We start from the raw sequence: 15,715 nt of genomic DNA, 5'->3' as shown, positions 1-15,715 counted from the left end.
TTTTTTTTTTTTTTTTTTTTTTTTTTGGTAGGGAGGGTACTGGGGTTTGAGCTCAGGATCACTTGACCTCTGAGCCACATCCCTGGCCCTATTTTTTGGATTTTATTTAGAGACACAGTCTCACTGAGTTGTTTAACATCTTGCTTTTTGCCTGAGGCTGGCTTTGAACTCTCATGGGATTACAGAAATGCACCCCCACCCCCAGCCCAGCCTAGATCAAGGTTTTGAAGCTGGAAGAAATCTAGAGAAGAACATTTGCTGATCTCCTTTCTGGTTTTCTGTTCTTTCCTGTAAATCCATACAGATGGATTATTTTAGTGTTTCTCATGGTGAAATTGGGCTGTTGCATGAGAATCATCAGGCACTTGTTAAAATGCTGGTTCTTAGTTCCTATGCTATGAATTTAACCCAGCAGGTCTGCAGCAGCTTTCTGGAATCTTGTTTTTTACACGTATCCCAGGTGAATGTGGTACACAAAGGTTGTGACTCCCAGAGCTAGATGTAATCTATTTCCTCTCAGCAATAAGTTTCTTCAGTCCTGTCTCCATTTGATGGAAGAGACTGAATGTGAAGTAATTTGCCCAAGGTCCTGCATCTTGAAGGCCAGAGAACCTGGTCTCCTGCCTCCTAGAGCAGAATCTTTGTACTGCACCTTTGGCTCAGATCCAGGAAGACAGGAGAGACAAAGAGGGGTGAGGTGGGTGAAGAACTGTGAAGCAAGAATCATTGTCCCTGCCCTCCAAGCCCCCTTCTCCATTCACTTTGCCTTTGGGCAATTTCCGCCAAACCTGGGTGGGGGAGGGTGGGTTTCCGGTGTTGAAATGGCATCCTGGACAGACATAAACACCCCACCCACTCTGCCCACTGGCCAAGGGCCTGTGCCTACATGGACTCCCAGCTCTGGGGATGGCACTATAATAAGGGGGTGGAGACAGGACTCAGGGAGATCCTCTTTCAAAAGAATAATTTGTATTTTCCACCAATTTTATAGTTAAGTCCAAGAGTAAATTCCTTATTAAATAGTTGTGATGGTCAATCCTTGTGGTGGGTGGATGAGGTTAACCAGTCCTATCCTCTGTCCTATAAATTTCCTTTACTCTAGCCTGCTTCTCTTCTATGTGGCGGTGGTTGTAATGGTGGTGGTGTGTAAACCTAGGCATGCCGTGTCTGGCCTCAGAGATCAGAAATCCCCTGCTAAATCTACTTCTCTTGCTGAAGTCAAGGAGAACAGATGCAGTGTCAGGGAATAGGAAGGTAGGACCAGGAAAGGGACTGACAGAGAGAAGACAGAGATAAGGGTTTTCTGAGGATTTTAAGCTGTCAAGCAGAAAGGGACCTCCAAGTTCAACTTGTCTAACTTCTTAGTTTTATAAATGAGAAAAGAACAGGCTCTGGATAGGAGTGTAGTACTCAAAGGTCTAAAGAGGTATTCCCCAGCAGGGCATGGTGGTGCACACCTGTAATCCCAGCGATACAGGAGGATGAGGCAGGAGGATCACAAGTTTGAAGCCAGCCTCAGCAATTTATCAAGGCCCTAAGCAACTTAATGAGATCCTGTCTCAAAAAAAAAAAAAAAAAAGGCCTGGGGATGTAGTTCAGTGGTAAAGTGCTCCTGGGTTCAATTTTCAACTCCTGGTACAGGGAAAAAAAAGAGAGAGAGAGAGAGAGAGAGAGAGAGAGAGAGAGAGAGATTGCCCAGAAGAGAAAAGGGACTGAGACACCACAGAAAGAACTGACTGAAGTAGACTGCCAATAGAGGCCCAGAGTATGAAGACCCAGAAATGATACTGGGAGGCCTTATGGATGAGCAGAGTCAGGTTCCAGATCATATCCTGCCATTTTTCAGCTTGGATCAAAGACCTTATAGGATCTGTGGAAATCTTTTCTTTTTTTTTTCTTTTTACTTGGGATTGAGCCCAGGGGCTCTTTAACACTGAGCCACACCCCCAGCCCTTAATATTTTATTTTCAGACAGAGTTTTGCTAAGTTGTTGATGATCTTCTTGCTTCAGCTTCCCTAGTCACTGGGATTTCAGGTGTGTGCTACTGCATCTAACTGTGAAAATCAATCTTATAAACTAATAATGCTTGTAAAGCACTGGAACAGTTCTTTTTCTTTTCTCTCTCTCTCTCTCTCTCTCTCTCTCTCTCTCTCTCTCTCTCTCTCTCGTTGAGACAGGGTTTTGCCCAGTTATTAATGGTCTCACTAGGATGACGAGGCTTGCCTTGAACTTGTGATCCTCCTGCTTTAGCCTCCCAAGTTGCTAGGATTAAGTGAGTGTACCACTATGCTTGGCTTAGGACAGTTTTGACAAGGACTTAATAAGTCTTTGCTGTGGTTGTCATATTACCTCGGAAGAGGAAAGACCCCTGTTTATGTGAGTTAGGGTATGGCCAAAATGACCCTATGGGGACACAGGGAAGAGGTCCAGGGTCTCTAGAACCCATTCCTTTTTTGCCTCTGCTGCCTGCGGCTGATAAACCTCTTATCTGGCCCAGGCAGGGGAGCCCAGGGTCAGGATAGGAGGAGAGGGCAGGGCTGCTATCAGCCACCAGGCCTGGGCCCTATCAGAGAAGGGGAGGGGCTGTCTGCACTTCCCAAACACTCCTTGGGGATCCCCCACTTACTCTCAGGAAGAAAAGACTGAGACCCAAAAACTGAAGACGCAGGAGGAAAGCTGGGGTGACTCCTGATATTTCTTCCCAAGATGGAAAACCAAACCAAGTTTAAGAAGTTCAGAAGATCTGACCCTGTCTCTGGCCAGAAATATAATTTTGGAGAGTGAGAAGTAGGGCAAGGAGAAAGCACCTTGTTTGAAAAAAAGGTAAAAGTTTACTGCGCTCCTCCTAAGGGAACTGCCATGGCCATGGTAGCTGCGATGGAGACCACATCACACAAAAGGACCTTCCAGTTTAACAGTCCAACATGAGTGCGCCAGCAAGGTCTCCCTCCCCTCAGGTGAAGCTGGAGGGAGCCCAGAGGCAGGACAAACTTGCCAGGCCTAGCAGAAGCTGCTCTAATGCCTTTCTTCCTTCCATACAGGTTGTGGAGGCCCTTCGGGCTTTGGGGGACCCTGGCCCAGATCCTGGCCCAGTAGGATGCCCCCGTGTCCTCCCCAGCAGAGCAGGAACAGGGTGACACAGCTGCCTACTGTGGAGCTGGGCGAGATGGAACTGACTTGGCAAGAGATCATGTCCATTGCTGAGCTGCAGGTGCGCAGGAGGGGAGGACTGGCGCAGGGGTGGGAGGAGCAGATCTCAGGCTGCCAGTGTTGCCAACAGTGGAAAAGAAATGCTGGGGAGTGTGCATGGAAACATCTGGGGACAATGGGGAGATGGGAGCGTGGATGGCTGGGGAAGGAGTGGTGGGGAGGGAAGGGTCTGATTAGGGTAGAGGCCCCTCTCAGAAACTGCCTGCTCGCCTCTCTACCCTACCTCCTTTTCTGCCCTCCCTTTCTCACCTTCTCTTTTGACCTCACTCTCCTCCAATCCTGCTCATCTTCTTCCCTTATTTCCTCCCCCTGCCCTTAGCAACGGGGCCCCTTTCCCCCAGGTAGCAGAGCAGTAGTTCAGGGGCCTTAGGAAGGGGAGTCACACTATGCCGGGGTCCTCTCCTCCTACAAGTTGGACAAAGGGGTGTCTGTTGGCCTAACAATGATGCCTTTGTCCCCAGCTGGGTTGGAGCAAGGTGGCTCCCCTACGTGGGTTGGGGGCCTTGTTTCCAGCATGTTCTCTCCTCGCTGCACCTGGGCAGGGACAGAAGGACTGAAGAGTTAGAGGGTAGAGCTTGTGCAGGTTCCCCAAGGTGCTTCTTAGCCTCCAGGCCTGGCTCTGTGCCTGTCTCCAGTCACTGGCCCTGACACCTTCAGGATCTGCCCTAGGCCCTCCTTCCACACAACAGCTCCCTCTGCTGGCACCCAGGGCATGGCCAGGGACTGAACTTGACCCTTTATCCCTAGATTACCACAGCAGGAAGGGGTTCTGAGGGGTCATCTTGGCTAACAATACCTTGCCTTCCTGAAGGAAATAATGGAGCAGGAGCTATTTTAATACAGTAAGAGCTTCTCTTGAGGAGGAGGTTCTGTAATTGTTCTAACATTAGGTGGTCTTCTCTGAAGTCTGATCCCAGTGACCTCTATTCTTGCTTATGCTGCTTTCTTCTTGGAATGGTTGCATCTCCACTTTGCAAGAAGCTTCCAATTTTGTGCACATCTTTCCTCATTGGGTCTTTGGAAGGACTGTGATAGAGCTGGTTTCTTCTTCTTTTTTTTTTTTTTAAATTTTTTTTAAATTCCTTTTATTTTTTTGAGAGAGAGAGAGAGAGAGAGAGAGAGAGAGAGAATTTTTAAATATTTATTTATTTTTTAGTTTTCGGCGGACACGACATCTTTGTTTGTATGTGGTGCTGAGGATCGAACCCGGGGCCGCACGCATGCCAGGCAAGCGCGCTACCGCTTGAGCCACATCCCCAGCCCTGGTTTCTTCTTTTTCTTCTTCTTCTTTTTTTTTTGGTGCTGGGGATTGAACCCAGGGTTTTGTGCATGTGAGGCAAGCACTCTACCAACTGAGCTATATCCCCAGATTTCTTTTTTAAAATATTTTTTAGTTGTCAATGGACCTTTTTAAAAAAATATTTTTTCAGTTGTAGATGGACACAAGACCTTTGTTAATATTTTTATGTGGTGCCGGGATCGAACCCAGTGCCTCACACATGCTAGGCAAGTGCTCTACCACTGAGCCACAATCCCAGCCCCAGGGCTGGCTTCACTTTGGTAGCCTGTCTCCAAACTCTTTTCTCTTTCCTTGCAGGGTCTAAATGCTCCAAGTGAGCCATCCTTTGAGCTCCAAGCCCAGGCCCCATACCCTGGACCTCCACCACCCCCAACCTACTGTCCCTGTTCAATCCACCCAGATCCAGGTTTTCCACTTCCTCCACCACCTTATGAGCTCCCAGCATCTGTGACTCATGTTCCAGAAGACCCCCCATACTCCTATGGCAACATGGCCATTCCAGTCTCTAAGCCACTGACCCTTTCAGGCTTGCTCAGTGAGCCCCTCCCAGACCCCTTAACCCTTCTAGACATTGGGCTGCCAGCGGGGCCACCCAAGCCCCAAGAGGACCCAGAATCAGACTCAGGATTATCCCTCAACTACAGTGATGCTGAATCTCTTGAGCTGGAGGGGACAGAGGCTGGCCGGCGGCGGAATGAGTGTGTAGAGATGTATCCAGTGGAGTACCCTTACTCACTTATGTCCAACTCTATGGCCCACCCCAACTATGCCTTGCCCTCTGCTGAGACCCCCATGGCCTTAGAGCCCTCCTCAGGCCCGGTGTGCACTAAGCCTACTGCACGGGGTGAGGCAGGAAGTCGGGATGAGCGTCGGGCTCTGGCCATGAAGATTCCCTTTCCTACAGACAAGATTGTCAACTTGCCGGTAGATGACTTTAATGAGCTGTTGGCACGGTATCCGTTGACTGAAAGCCAGCTGGCACTAGTTCGGGACATCCGACGTCGGGGCAAGAACAAGGTGGCTGCCCAGAACTGTCGTAAGAGAAAGCTGGAAACCATTGTGCAGTTGGAACGAGAGCTGGAACGGCTGGGCAATGAAAGGGAGAGGCTTCTCAGGGCCCGGGGAGAGGCAGACCGTACCCTAGAGGTCATGCGCCAACAGCTGGCAGAGCTGTATTGTGACATTTTCCAGCACCTTCGGGATGAATCTGGCAACAGCTACTCCCCTGATGAGTATGCTCTGCAACAGGCTGCAGATGGGACCATCTTCCTGGTGCCCCGGGGAACCAAGATGGAGGCTACAGATTGAACTGGCTCAGAGAAGGGGACTGATAAAGGGAACCTTGAGATCCAGAAGACACTGAGTTCATTAGAACTAAAGAAGGGGGAACCCTGGCATTTGGAAGCTACAAGTTGTGTTTGAAGAGGTTTGCCTTGCCTGGGGATGCAGCTGTGGAAGATGATTTGTTTGCTTGCATAGCATGCTTAGCAAGTACAAAACCCTGGGTTTAATCTTCTGCACTGCAAACAAACAAAAACAGGGGGTGGGGGGGGTTTGAGGGTGGGGAAGGAGCTTAGCTTCTCAGGCCTCCAACCTCCACCTCTAGACTTTGGTCTATAAAAAGTTCTGCAGAAATAGCTTTCCACCGTTTTCTTTCTTGAGGGACCTGGGCACTCCCTATGACACTGCTTGTTGGGGTGGGGAGGGAAGCCTAGGTATTTATCTACCTTCATCCCCCTTTAAGAGACAGGGATAATGGATGATCTGAGGAACCCCTCTCTCTCTGAAGACCCATTAATAAAGTTGGGAGAGGTGCCAAAACTGGATGGGCCCTCCATGCAAGGTTCCTGATGTTTAGATACTGGGGATTTAATCCAGGGGTGCTTTACACCCCCATCCCTAGTCCTTTTTATTTATTTTTGAGAGGCTCTCACTAAATTGCTGAGGCTAGCCTTGAATTTGCAATCCTCCAAACTGCTGGGATTACGGGTGTGTGCCACCAAGACCTGTTTAATTAGATCTCTCTTCTCTCTACCTGTGGAGCACAAAAAAGCCCACAGGCTTTTTTCTTTCTGCTTCTCAGCTTTGGTCATGATGTGCCAGAGCTCTCAGAAAACTGAGTGAACTGTTGTTCTTGATTGGAATGAATTCAATTACATACCAAAGTTTCAGAGCATTTCATACCCAAGCACTGGTAAAACCTAGTCTAAAGTGAAGTAAAATGTGCACTCTCATAAAATCTTTGGACATATTAGATAATTACTACCCAATTCTTGTTTTGGGGCCTGGGCCCTCTTCAAGATCTTGAAAATCTTTTATTAGCCTTGTCTCACAAAACTCCAGGATATAATAAACTAAGTTTTAGATTTTTTAGTCACATCAAAGTTTAATCAAACGCTTTAACACCATATAATCTCTTCGCTTGGGGTTTGGTGCCTCTCTATCTCCTCCATCACTGAATCATATCACTTCCCTTCTGCAGTGTTTTACCTCCATCCTACCATACCATTTTACAAACTCCATCCCAACAGGGAAAACACACTTCCAGTAGAACCCCAATGTTTACAGATTCTGAAACACATGGTCTCTAGCCTAGGTTTAAGGAATAAAAGCCTAAAGCTTCTTTGCACCCCACCACTGCTAAGGGTGGCTTTGAACTTGTGATCCTCCTGTCTCAGCCTGCCCAGCTGCTGGGATTACAGGCATGCACCACACCTGACCCACCTTTTTTGTCAGGGGAAGGGTACTGGGTATTGAACTCAGGGCCACTTAATCACTGAGCTACAGACTCAGCCCTATTTGTATTTTACTTAGAGACAGGGTCTCACCGAGTCACTTAGTGCTTCACTTTTGCTGGGGCTGGCTTTGAACTTGAAATTCTCTTGCCTCAGCATCCTGAGCTGGTGGATTACACTTTTGTGCCAAATAGGCTCCATGCCTCCTATTTCTAACAGGTTTGAAGATATTCCCACATTTCAAGTTGTAAAGAGCAGGGCCTTAGACTAGCTGCTTAGAAAAAGCCTTCTTCCCATGATCACATTCTAATGGGGGAAGGCAATAGTGTACTTTTTTTGATACATGGTAATCCGCAAAAGTTGGAAGTTATCTGGATTATATGATCCAAGTGGTTATAGGAACTTGAATAAGATATCAAATCTATTTCCTCATGTGAAAAGTATGGAATTTGCCAGGTGTGGTGGTACACACACCTGTAGTCCCAGCAGTTCTAGAGGCTAAGACAGAATATTGAATTTAAAGACAGCCTCAGCAACTCAGTAAGGACCTGTTTCTTAATATAAAAAAGGGTTAGGGATGTGGCTCAGGGGCTAAAGGCTTCCAAGTTCAATCCCCAGTACCAAAAATGGGGAATTTACTTTCATAATCTTGTCTAAGTAGAATATGATAAAACTCACTTTTCAATTTCAATAGGAATTATTTTAGTGAACTACAGGATCCTAGAATTCTTTCCCTCCATATAACTGTCCAAAAGATGCCTTTTAGCAAATCCAAGTCAAAAACAGATCCCTGACACCACTCTTAAAACATGTAAGGGTGGAAGACTCTCACCATGAAGTATTTCAGAGTAACATAGCCATGAACAGAGGAAAAATTTCCCCCTAATTCTTTGCTAAAAATTTAGGGCAGAAATGGCACTGTGTAAAATTAAAATGATCTTACCAAGTTGCTCAGGCTGGCCTCCAACTTGTGATACTATTGTCTTAGCCTCTGGAATTGTTAGAATTAGGCATGAGCCACCATGCCAAGCTTCGTTTTATTCATCACCTTTGACTTTTGAGATGGGTCTTTTGTTGCATAGGCTAGCCTCAAAATCATGTTCCTGTTTCAATCTCCCAAATAGCTACAATTGCAGACATCATGTCATACCTTTAAGAAACTCTTTCCTTTCATATTCAGTTCATTTCTTACCCTTGGAATGAGAATTTTAAATCTGAGGTATCTGGTCAACAAGTACAACTTGTTAATCAAAGATGAGTTCTATCATGCTTCTTCCTCTCCATGATAGGCACACAGCTCCCAAAAGAGATTCATTAAACCCAGTGGCAGGTGTTAAGCTTATATAACTTGACCTTTCCTTGGCAGGGGAGCTAGAAACACATGCTCCAGTAGAGTGAAGTAAACAACTTATTTCTATTGGGTCATATTATCCCCACTGTGCTTTTTTGGCTTTTACTAAACCATGACTCAGTGAGTATGAACCATAATGTATCCCAAACATATAAGCTTAAGGGTACAGAACAGCAGCAAAATATCTGTATAGCATGCTGAAGGCCCAGGATTCAATTCCCAGCACAAAACAAAGAACGAGAGTATTAGAACCACTTCAGGAACTCAATTCGAACAGGAAACAAGATTTCATTTTAAGCATCCATGTTGTTTTTCTGGCTTACCACCAGACAACTAGTGTAAATCACTAAAACCCCTATAACCTATTCGCCAATTTGAAATGGTTTCAAAGATTGCAGCATCAGGTCATTTACTTTTTTTTTTTTTTTTTTAAAGAGAGAGAGAATTTTTTAATATTTATTTTTTAGTTCTCGGCGGACACAACATCTTTGTTTGTATGTGGTGCTGAGGATCGAACCCAGGCCGCATGCATGCCAGGCGAGCGCGCTACCGCTTGAGCCACATCCCCAGCCCAGGTCATTTACTTTTACTATTAACAAAGAGGAACAAGAAACAAAACTAAAAAAAAGAACCAACAACAACCCAGTTTATTAGAAAAGTCACTCACAAAATTGAATGATTACAGAGCTGCAAAGCAGCTAAAAACCAACTGCATGGCAGTGAGAATGAAGTACACTGACTCAGATAAAGGTTGTCCTCACAAGGATGTTCCTGCAGAAAGAAAAAGATTATCAGTATTTACGTAAGCAGAGTAGAAAGATTCTATGACTGTATCTACTCATTATGATAACACTTAGTTGTTCTAATAATTCTGACTACAAACAATCCAACATTATGAAATATTTTTGTTTTGATCTGAGGTGCAACATCTCATTCTTTGGAAATGGTAAGTGCTGATTGTTAAAACTTACCTTTAGCAATGAACTTGGACAGAAGTTTCTGGCCCTTTTTTTTTTAATCGAGCTGATAAGCCTGTAGTAGCAGATTCCTCCTAGAAAAGTAAACAACCTTTTAGAACAAACTCTTTTCTGAGACCATGTCCCATCTTCAAGTTATACCTCCCACCTCCCATTAAACAGCCCACCCAACCTCCCACCATTTTGGGGAAAGGATTCTAGTCATTACTTTGAGCCACTGTTTTAAGGAAACGAGTGAAAGGAAGGTAATAAGTGAATAATTTATAGGGCAAAAATATACCTTCACAATAGAAATAATTTAATGTGCTCACTTCCTTCAATTGGGAGTCAACAAAGAGCAGGGTATTAAGAATTCATCTCCAGAAAAACCAATTGCAGCTTAACTGGACTAGTTTTGGCTCAATTTATTAAGGAGAATGCAACAGAAAACTGGATTTTAGATAACTAATGGATGTAAGTAAAATCTGTTCTTACCTACCAGCATAGCAATAAAACCTTTCCTCCTGGTTCTGACTGCTAGTCCTAAGAGTCAGGTGTGCCTTACTCTTGTCTGCCTCCTTTCTTGCGATGATCACTGAAACTTCACTCCCTCCTAGCTTTCATGGAGCGTGCCGTGGCCTGCCCCTGGCTTATCTGTACTCCACATACCACAAGTGTCTACTCTCAGCTGCAGAGTGTCTGAGCTCGGAGCCATTCGCGCTATACTTGCTAGCAGTTCCTAGTAGCTGAACATCTCCTGGAACTTTAAAGGCTTTGTCACGAATCCTGAGGTATCTGCAAACTCCCTTAATAGTTAAGGTTCCACCTGCTATTGCAAACTCAGCCAGTATCATGGAACTATCATCCATGCTTCCCCACCCCCACCCCCTCCCACCCACCCCACCCAACCACCCCCCTCCTCCCCAAAACTTCCAAGTGATACACCCATGAGATGGAATATACAGTCCTATTGTATAAACAAATATCTATGCTACTAGGTACAATGGCACTGAAATTGAGAGGGTACCAAAGGGAAGGCTCAAAAGTATCTATGCACAAATAACAATTATTGGGTCTATTTGGAATTTCTACACAATTATCACCGTAGGATGATCGTGTTATCTTTGTGTTGAATTTAAAGGAAAACTGCAGTTAACACAAAATTACATAGAAAACATGGCTCCACATATTTCTAGTTTTACCCTCCAGGTAACTGGTTGATATTATATATAAACCTTTTTAGACCCACCCAAGACCACGACCCAGCAAAACTGCAGTTTTCCTTTAATACAAAAGCCTATTTTCATGTAAATTAAAATTCTTATTTTATCAAATGTCTCCCAAACACTTCTAATCTGTGGCCTTGAGGGGTGGCACTAGCCAGCAACTGGTTTCTATTCTCTGGCAGAGCTTTGAACTTGCATTGTGATAGAAGCATTCAACATTTATGGGGTAGTGGGTAGGAAAAGTACAAATCTCTGCCAGTCCCAAATCCATACAGTTTTCATTCCATTCAAGAGAATTAAATCGTTTATTGATTACACATGATAATGGATGATACACAAGCTTCATTCCCATCTATTATTTATCTGGTACCATTATTCAATTTAGATATTGCATAGGATATGCCAACAATCATTTTTTTAACCAAATAATTCCATGACTGCTTGGGTGACCCTTTCAATGGTGAACTTCAGAAGGTCACAACTACACCAAGGTTTCTGAACCTGGCATCATCCTGAATGAATTCTAACTTCACACTGTTGGGGAAGTTTTACCAAGATGGCTTCAGAGTAGACTAACTTTACACAGCACATTTAAAAAAAGACACATTTATTCAGCGTCATGATCAGACTATTACATTTAGCAATCAACAGCATGGGTGCAAAAAAAAAAAAAAAAAAAAAAAAAAAAAAAGTCTACATTAAAACCCTTTGTTGGAATGCTTTACACTTTCCACAGAACAGAAACTAAAATATCCTGTTATACAATTAGTCACAAATACAGTCCTCGAGTTTTTTTTGCCCATACACATGAGTATTGTCTAAACCATGTCTTCTTTGTAGCAGCTAGGCCCTGCCACCACTGTGCTTGGCTGAGTTCACAAATCTGTTGTAACCTGTAGCTTCCCTGTCACTTCTCTGGCTCTCCTCTCCTGCTAAGCTTTGTTTCCTGTTGAACAATATGGAATAAAGTTGTTAATCTAAACATATTAAGACTCAAGGCTATAATCCAATAGCAAAGTTGTTTCCCACAAATTTTGCTAATCTGAATATTAACTTAACATCCACAATTTACTGCAATTATAATGTTAACTATGTTGCACTGCTCAGCTATATTAGGGTTACTGGGTTCATCAGCAATTATAAAAATTAAGTCAACATGTAAAAAAAATAAAAGGGTACTACTTACTTACCTGGCAGTATTAAAACCTTCTGCCACTGCCATAGCTACTGCTGCTGCTGGAACCGCCATAGCCACCTAAAAAAATTTTTTCATTTATATTTAGGAAATGTCAGTGAAATACCGATTTGAGGCAATGACACGTTCAAAGAAGGAACGGCCATTAAAGTGACCTTCACCTAGAGTGACAAAGGTGTGAGGAGGTCATGTTGAGTTTTCAAATTTGATTGCAAATTACTTACAATTGTTAAATTATCAGCTTTTCATTATTTACATATATACCACCTTCAAAACTGGTAGTCCTATGAGATCAATCAATATTACAAATATATAATACCTTGGTTTCGTGGTTTGGCAAAATATTGGCCTCCACCACCGTAAGGTCCAGAGCTTCTGCCTCCAAAGTTTCCACCCTTCATGGGTCCAAAATTTGATGACTGATTGTTGTAACTGCCAAAATCATTGTAGCTTCCACCACCTCCAAAATTGCTTCCTAGGAATGGAAAGAGGGACTTGTCTATTACTTGGGGAAGATGACTGATAGTGCCCAATTCTGCTTAGTGTTCAGAATAAAAAGAGGTTATATATTAGCTGCCTGCCTTCCTCCCAAACTGGTGGCTCCAAATCCTTATATTTTATCTCTGGGCAAGGTATTCAAAACCCATCATTCAACTCAACAGTTTCCCCCTAGTGGCATTTGCAAGCACTCTCCAGCCTTAAGGCCTTTCTTCCACATCCAAGGCCAGTGCAAATACAAGCTTCTTGGTTAAATCACCTAAGTACCTAAGGTCCCAATGTTGTTTCAAAACTAAGTGTCCTGCCATGGTACTGCTTATCTAACTCAAATTTAAGACACCACTATACACATACCCATCTACTTATAAGGGAGTGAGGCGGCCCCAGCTTAAAGCTAGGAGGAGGTAGCACAGCAAGCTTGTTTTAAATGTACCATGCAGTGTACCACACAATGCTTTAAAAGCTCCAAATTCCAATACAGGCATAAACTCTAAAAGGCTAATCTAGCTATCACACCAAGTACTTGGATCACTGGATACCTACCACTACCACCGCCAAAGCCGCCTCCGCCTCCTCCGTTGTTATAGCTGTCATAGCTGCCACTCCCGCCATAGCCACTGCCCTGGTTTCCATAACCCTGTCCACCACTTCCATAGCCTCTGCTTCCTCCAGAGTAACCAGGGCCGCCTCCTCCTCCATAACCACCTACAAGAATACAATTCTTCTCAATAAGACAAAAGTATTCAACAATAAAAACCGGTGCAAATTTAATAGCTAAGGGCCTCCTTTACAGCATGCAAATTATGGGCCAAGTTGAGTTCGTCATGCACTAGGAGTTTTAGTTTCTACCATCCTATTCTAAAGGTATAGGTTGCCAGAAATTTTTACTTACACACACATTTCTCTAAAAACTTACCATCATTACCAAATCCATTGTAGCCATCCCCGCTGCCACCATATCCACCACCACCACGACTGCCACCAAAGCCACCTATAATAAAGATTTTATATATGAGGTGTATAATATGTTAATTGCACACTAAAGATTAACTTTTGGTTAGGGTCAAGCCAGAACCATGATTAAATAAAAATGTAACTTTGGAAGTGTAGGCCAGTTGTAACTATTGTGGGTTGTAAAAAGGATGTGATGTAGAGCAATAAAATTATATGGTCACTATCAATTTTCACTAAGCCTTAAATAACACATACCACGACCACTGAAGTTCCCTCCACGACCGAAATTGTCATTTCCACCAAAACCACCTCCACGACCACCACCGAAGTTTCCAGAACCACTTCGACCTTAATAGAAAAAAAATTTTTACGTGTTAAACCACACATTGGCTCACAGTAACTCAGGATTACCTTTACATCACAATCAAGTAATAATAAATGTACCTCTTTGGCTAGATGAGGCACTAGCCATCTCTTGCTTTGACAGGGCTTTCCTCACTTCACAGTTGTGGCCATTCACAGTATGGTATTTCTGAACTAAAAAAATTTAAAGATAAAATTCTGGTCTTAGATCGAGACTTCAAGTGGATCTTAAAACCCTCAGTAAATGTCAGCAATGTGTTACTTACTGACAATCTTATCCACAGAGTCATGGTCATCAAAAGTTACAAAAGCAAAGCCCCTTTTCTTTCCACTGCCTCGGTCAGTCATGATTTCAATAACTTCTATTTTCCCATACTGTTCAAAATAATCTCGTAGGTGATGTTCTTCAGTGTCTTCTTTAATGCCACCAACAAAGATCTTTTTCACAGTTAAGTGGGCCCCTGGTCTTTGAGAATCCTATCAGGAGGAAATTTACTTAAGTTACTTTACACAAGCAAGATCTATTCCCAAAAGGAGAATTTTAAAAAGCTTAGAAGACTCCCAAATCAGTAGCACACCTTCAAATGAATATTGGGGGAGGGGAAAATCACTCACTTCTCGTGAGACAGCTCTCTTTGGTTCCACAACTCTACCATCCACTTTGTGTGGTCTTGCATTCATGGCTGCATCCACTTCCTCCACAGTGGCATAAGTGACAAACCCAAAGCCTCTGGAGCGCTTGGTGTTTGGATCTCTCATTACCTGCGAACAGTGTTAATTCACTTAATACACAGCCCAACTCTACAAAGTAATGTCATTTCTATTTTAAGGCCAAGAAGAAACTTTACACCAATCCTGAATACAAAGCCATTCAGTTTCCCACTACGGTAGATTTGAGATAGCTTTGTACACTAAAGAACAAAGGCAGTCCCTTTGCCACGTTATTTCTAATTATTACCTCTATTAACCACCTTCACAAAGCATTCTGACAAGATTAATATCAGGATAAGCCTAGGAAATCAACTAATTCTACTGCCTTTTGTCCCTTCCAAGTCTTACCACACAATCCGTGAGTGTTCCCCATTGCTCAAAATGGCTTCTCAGACTCTCATCAGTTGTTTCAAAGCTCAGCCCTCCGATGAATAGCTTCCGCAGCTGTTCGGGCTCTTTAGGGGACTAGAGTGTGGGGAAAACGCGTTTAAGTGGGGCTATAACACGGACGCTTCCATTTAGGACAAACAAAACCAGACACCAACGTGCGTATAACTTATTGTTCCTTGAAACCCCAACAAACCACGTGCTTGTCCCCATCACTGAGGGTGGTGGTGGGGGTAGTGAGGGCTGGAGAGCACCAAGCGCATGCGCCCCTACTCCAGACGCACGCGCAACAAAAGGACTGTGCGAAGGGGTGCATCGTCAGTAAGATACGAATAGCTCTACGAAATTAGCCCATGCGACAAAGCAAAAACTGCCCGTATGCGTCTACGAGTTTTGACATTAGTAACGAGTCCGGCGTGATAACTAATAATTAGCGGACGGCGGCCTCATGGCGACGACGAGGACAACAAAATGGCGACCTCAAGTTTGGGAGGAGTAGGCCCTGGCAGCGACCGAAGGATCTGCTGAAAGCGCTAGTGCAAGCCGCGAAACCACATAGCATCTCACCCAACTCAAAAGGGTCGAGAAAGAAAACTCAACTTTCGAACAGCGTCTAACTCACCTCTGATTTAGACATGACGGCAGCAGGAAGACAGACTTTAACGATGCTTTCTCGGCGGCGTCCACGGGCAGAAAGGAGTAAGCTAACGAACGTATCCACCAGCCTACCTTCAGCCTCGCCTTTTTATCCCGCCTCCTCGCTTTCGGCATTGGCAGACTCCGCCCCTCCAAGGCTCCGATTGGCTGTCTGAAATCACTTCCTCCTTC

The 15,715-nt window shown here is 44.1% G+C and overlaps 2 protein-coding genes across 9 annotated transcripts in view; one reads left to right on the top strand and one right to left on the bottom strand.

Moving 5' to 3' along the window:
- The window catches only part of Nfe2 (nuclear factor, erythroid 2), a 14,286-nt gene extending 2,767 nt beyond the window's left edge, over window positions 1–11,519 (top strand). For 3 of the 5 annotated variants that reach the window (XM_015493570.2, XM_048802845.1, XM_048802843.1), the window contains exons 2-4: window positions 3,043–3,212; window positions 4,809–9,001; window positions 9,173–11,519. In XM_015493570.2, the coding sequence (XP_015349056.1) occupies window positions 3,099–3,212; window positions 4,809–5,819 (1,125 nt within the window). In that variant the 5' untranslated portion in view covers window positions 3,043–3,098 and the 3' untranslated portion in view covers window positions 5,820–9,001; window positions 9,173–11,519. Of the gene's footprint in view, window positions 1–1,609; window positions 2,825–2,852; window positions 2,959–3,042; window positions 3,213–4,808; window positions 9,002–9,172 lie in introns of those variants that run through there. The other 2 variants (XM_048802844.1, XM_048802846.1) reach the window with 2 other exon arrangements.
- Hnrnpa1 (heterogeneous nuclear ribonucleoprotein A1) lies at window positions 9,208–15,705 on the bottom strand. 4 transcript variants are annotated; one of them, XR_001504306.2, is made up of 12 exons: window positions 15,510–15,705; window positions 14,849–14,965; window positions 14,405–14,551; window positions 14,056–14,266; window positions 13,871–13,963; window positions 13,682–13,774; window positions 13,389–13,463; window positions 13,016–13,177; window positions 12,294–12,449; window positions 11,970–12,034; window positions 9,569–9,648; window positions 9,208–9,368 (listed from the first exon to the last, which is right to left on the bottom strand). XR_001504306.2 is itself a non-coding variant. In XM_015493564.2 (11 exons), exons 1-10 carry the CDS (start codon window positions 15,522–15,524, stop codon window positions 11,979–11,981), a joined length of 1,125 nt encoding a protein of 374 aa, XP_015349050.1. In that variant the 5' UTR covers window positions 15,525–15,705; the 3' UTR covers window positions 11,066–11,725; window positions 11,970–11,978. The 4 variants fall into 4 exon arrangements, 2 of the variants coding, with proteins under 2 accessions (XP_015349050.1, XP_015349052.1); XR_001504307.2 differs by lacking the exon at window positions 13,016–13,177; XM_015493564.2 differs by lacking the exons at window positions 9,208–9,368; window positions 9,569–9,648 and adding an exon at window positions 11,066–11,725.
- Between the last annotated feature and the right edge of the window lie 10 nt (window positions 15,706–15,715).

Source organism: Marmota marmota, unplaced genomic scaffold (assembly GCF_001458135.2).
Source record: "Marmota marmota marmota unplaced genomic scaffold, marMar, whole genome shotgun sequence".
In the NCBI taxonomy this organism is placed as follows: domain Eukaryota; kingdom Metazoa; phylum Chordata; class Mammalia; order Rodentia; family Sciuridae; genus Marmota; species Marmota marmota.
Note: the sequence above shows the minus strand (reverse complement) of the source record. Positions and strands in the feature narration are given on the sequence as shown.

Coding starts and splice junctions, on each gene's coding strand:
- Hnrnpa1 (XM_015493564.2), bottom strand. Junction 13,178..13,388: donor CAATGGATTTGGTAATGATG/GTAAGTTTTTAG, acceptor GTATTCTTGTAG/GTGGTTATGGAGGAGGAGGC. Junction 12,450..13,015: donor CGGCTTTGGCGGTGGTAGTG/GTAGGTATCCAG, acceptor TTCCATTCCTAG/GAAGCAATTTTGGAGGTGGT.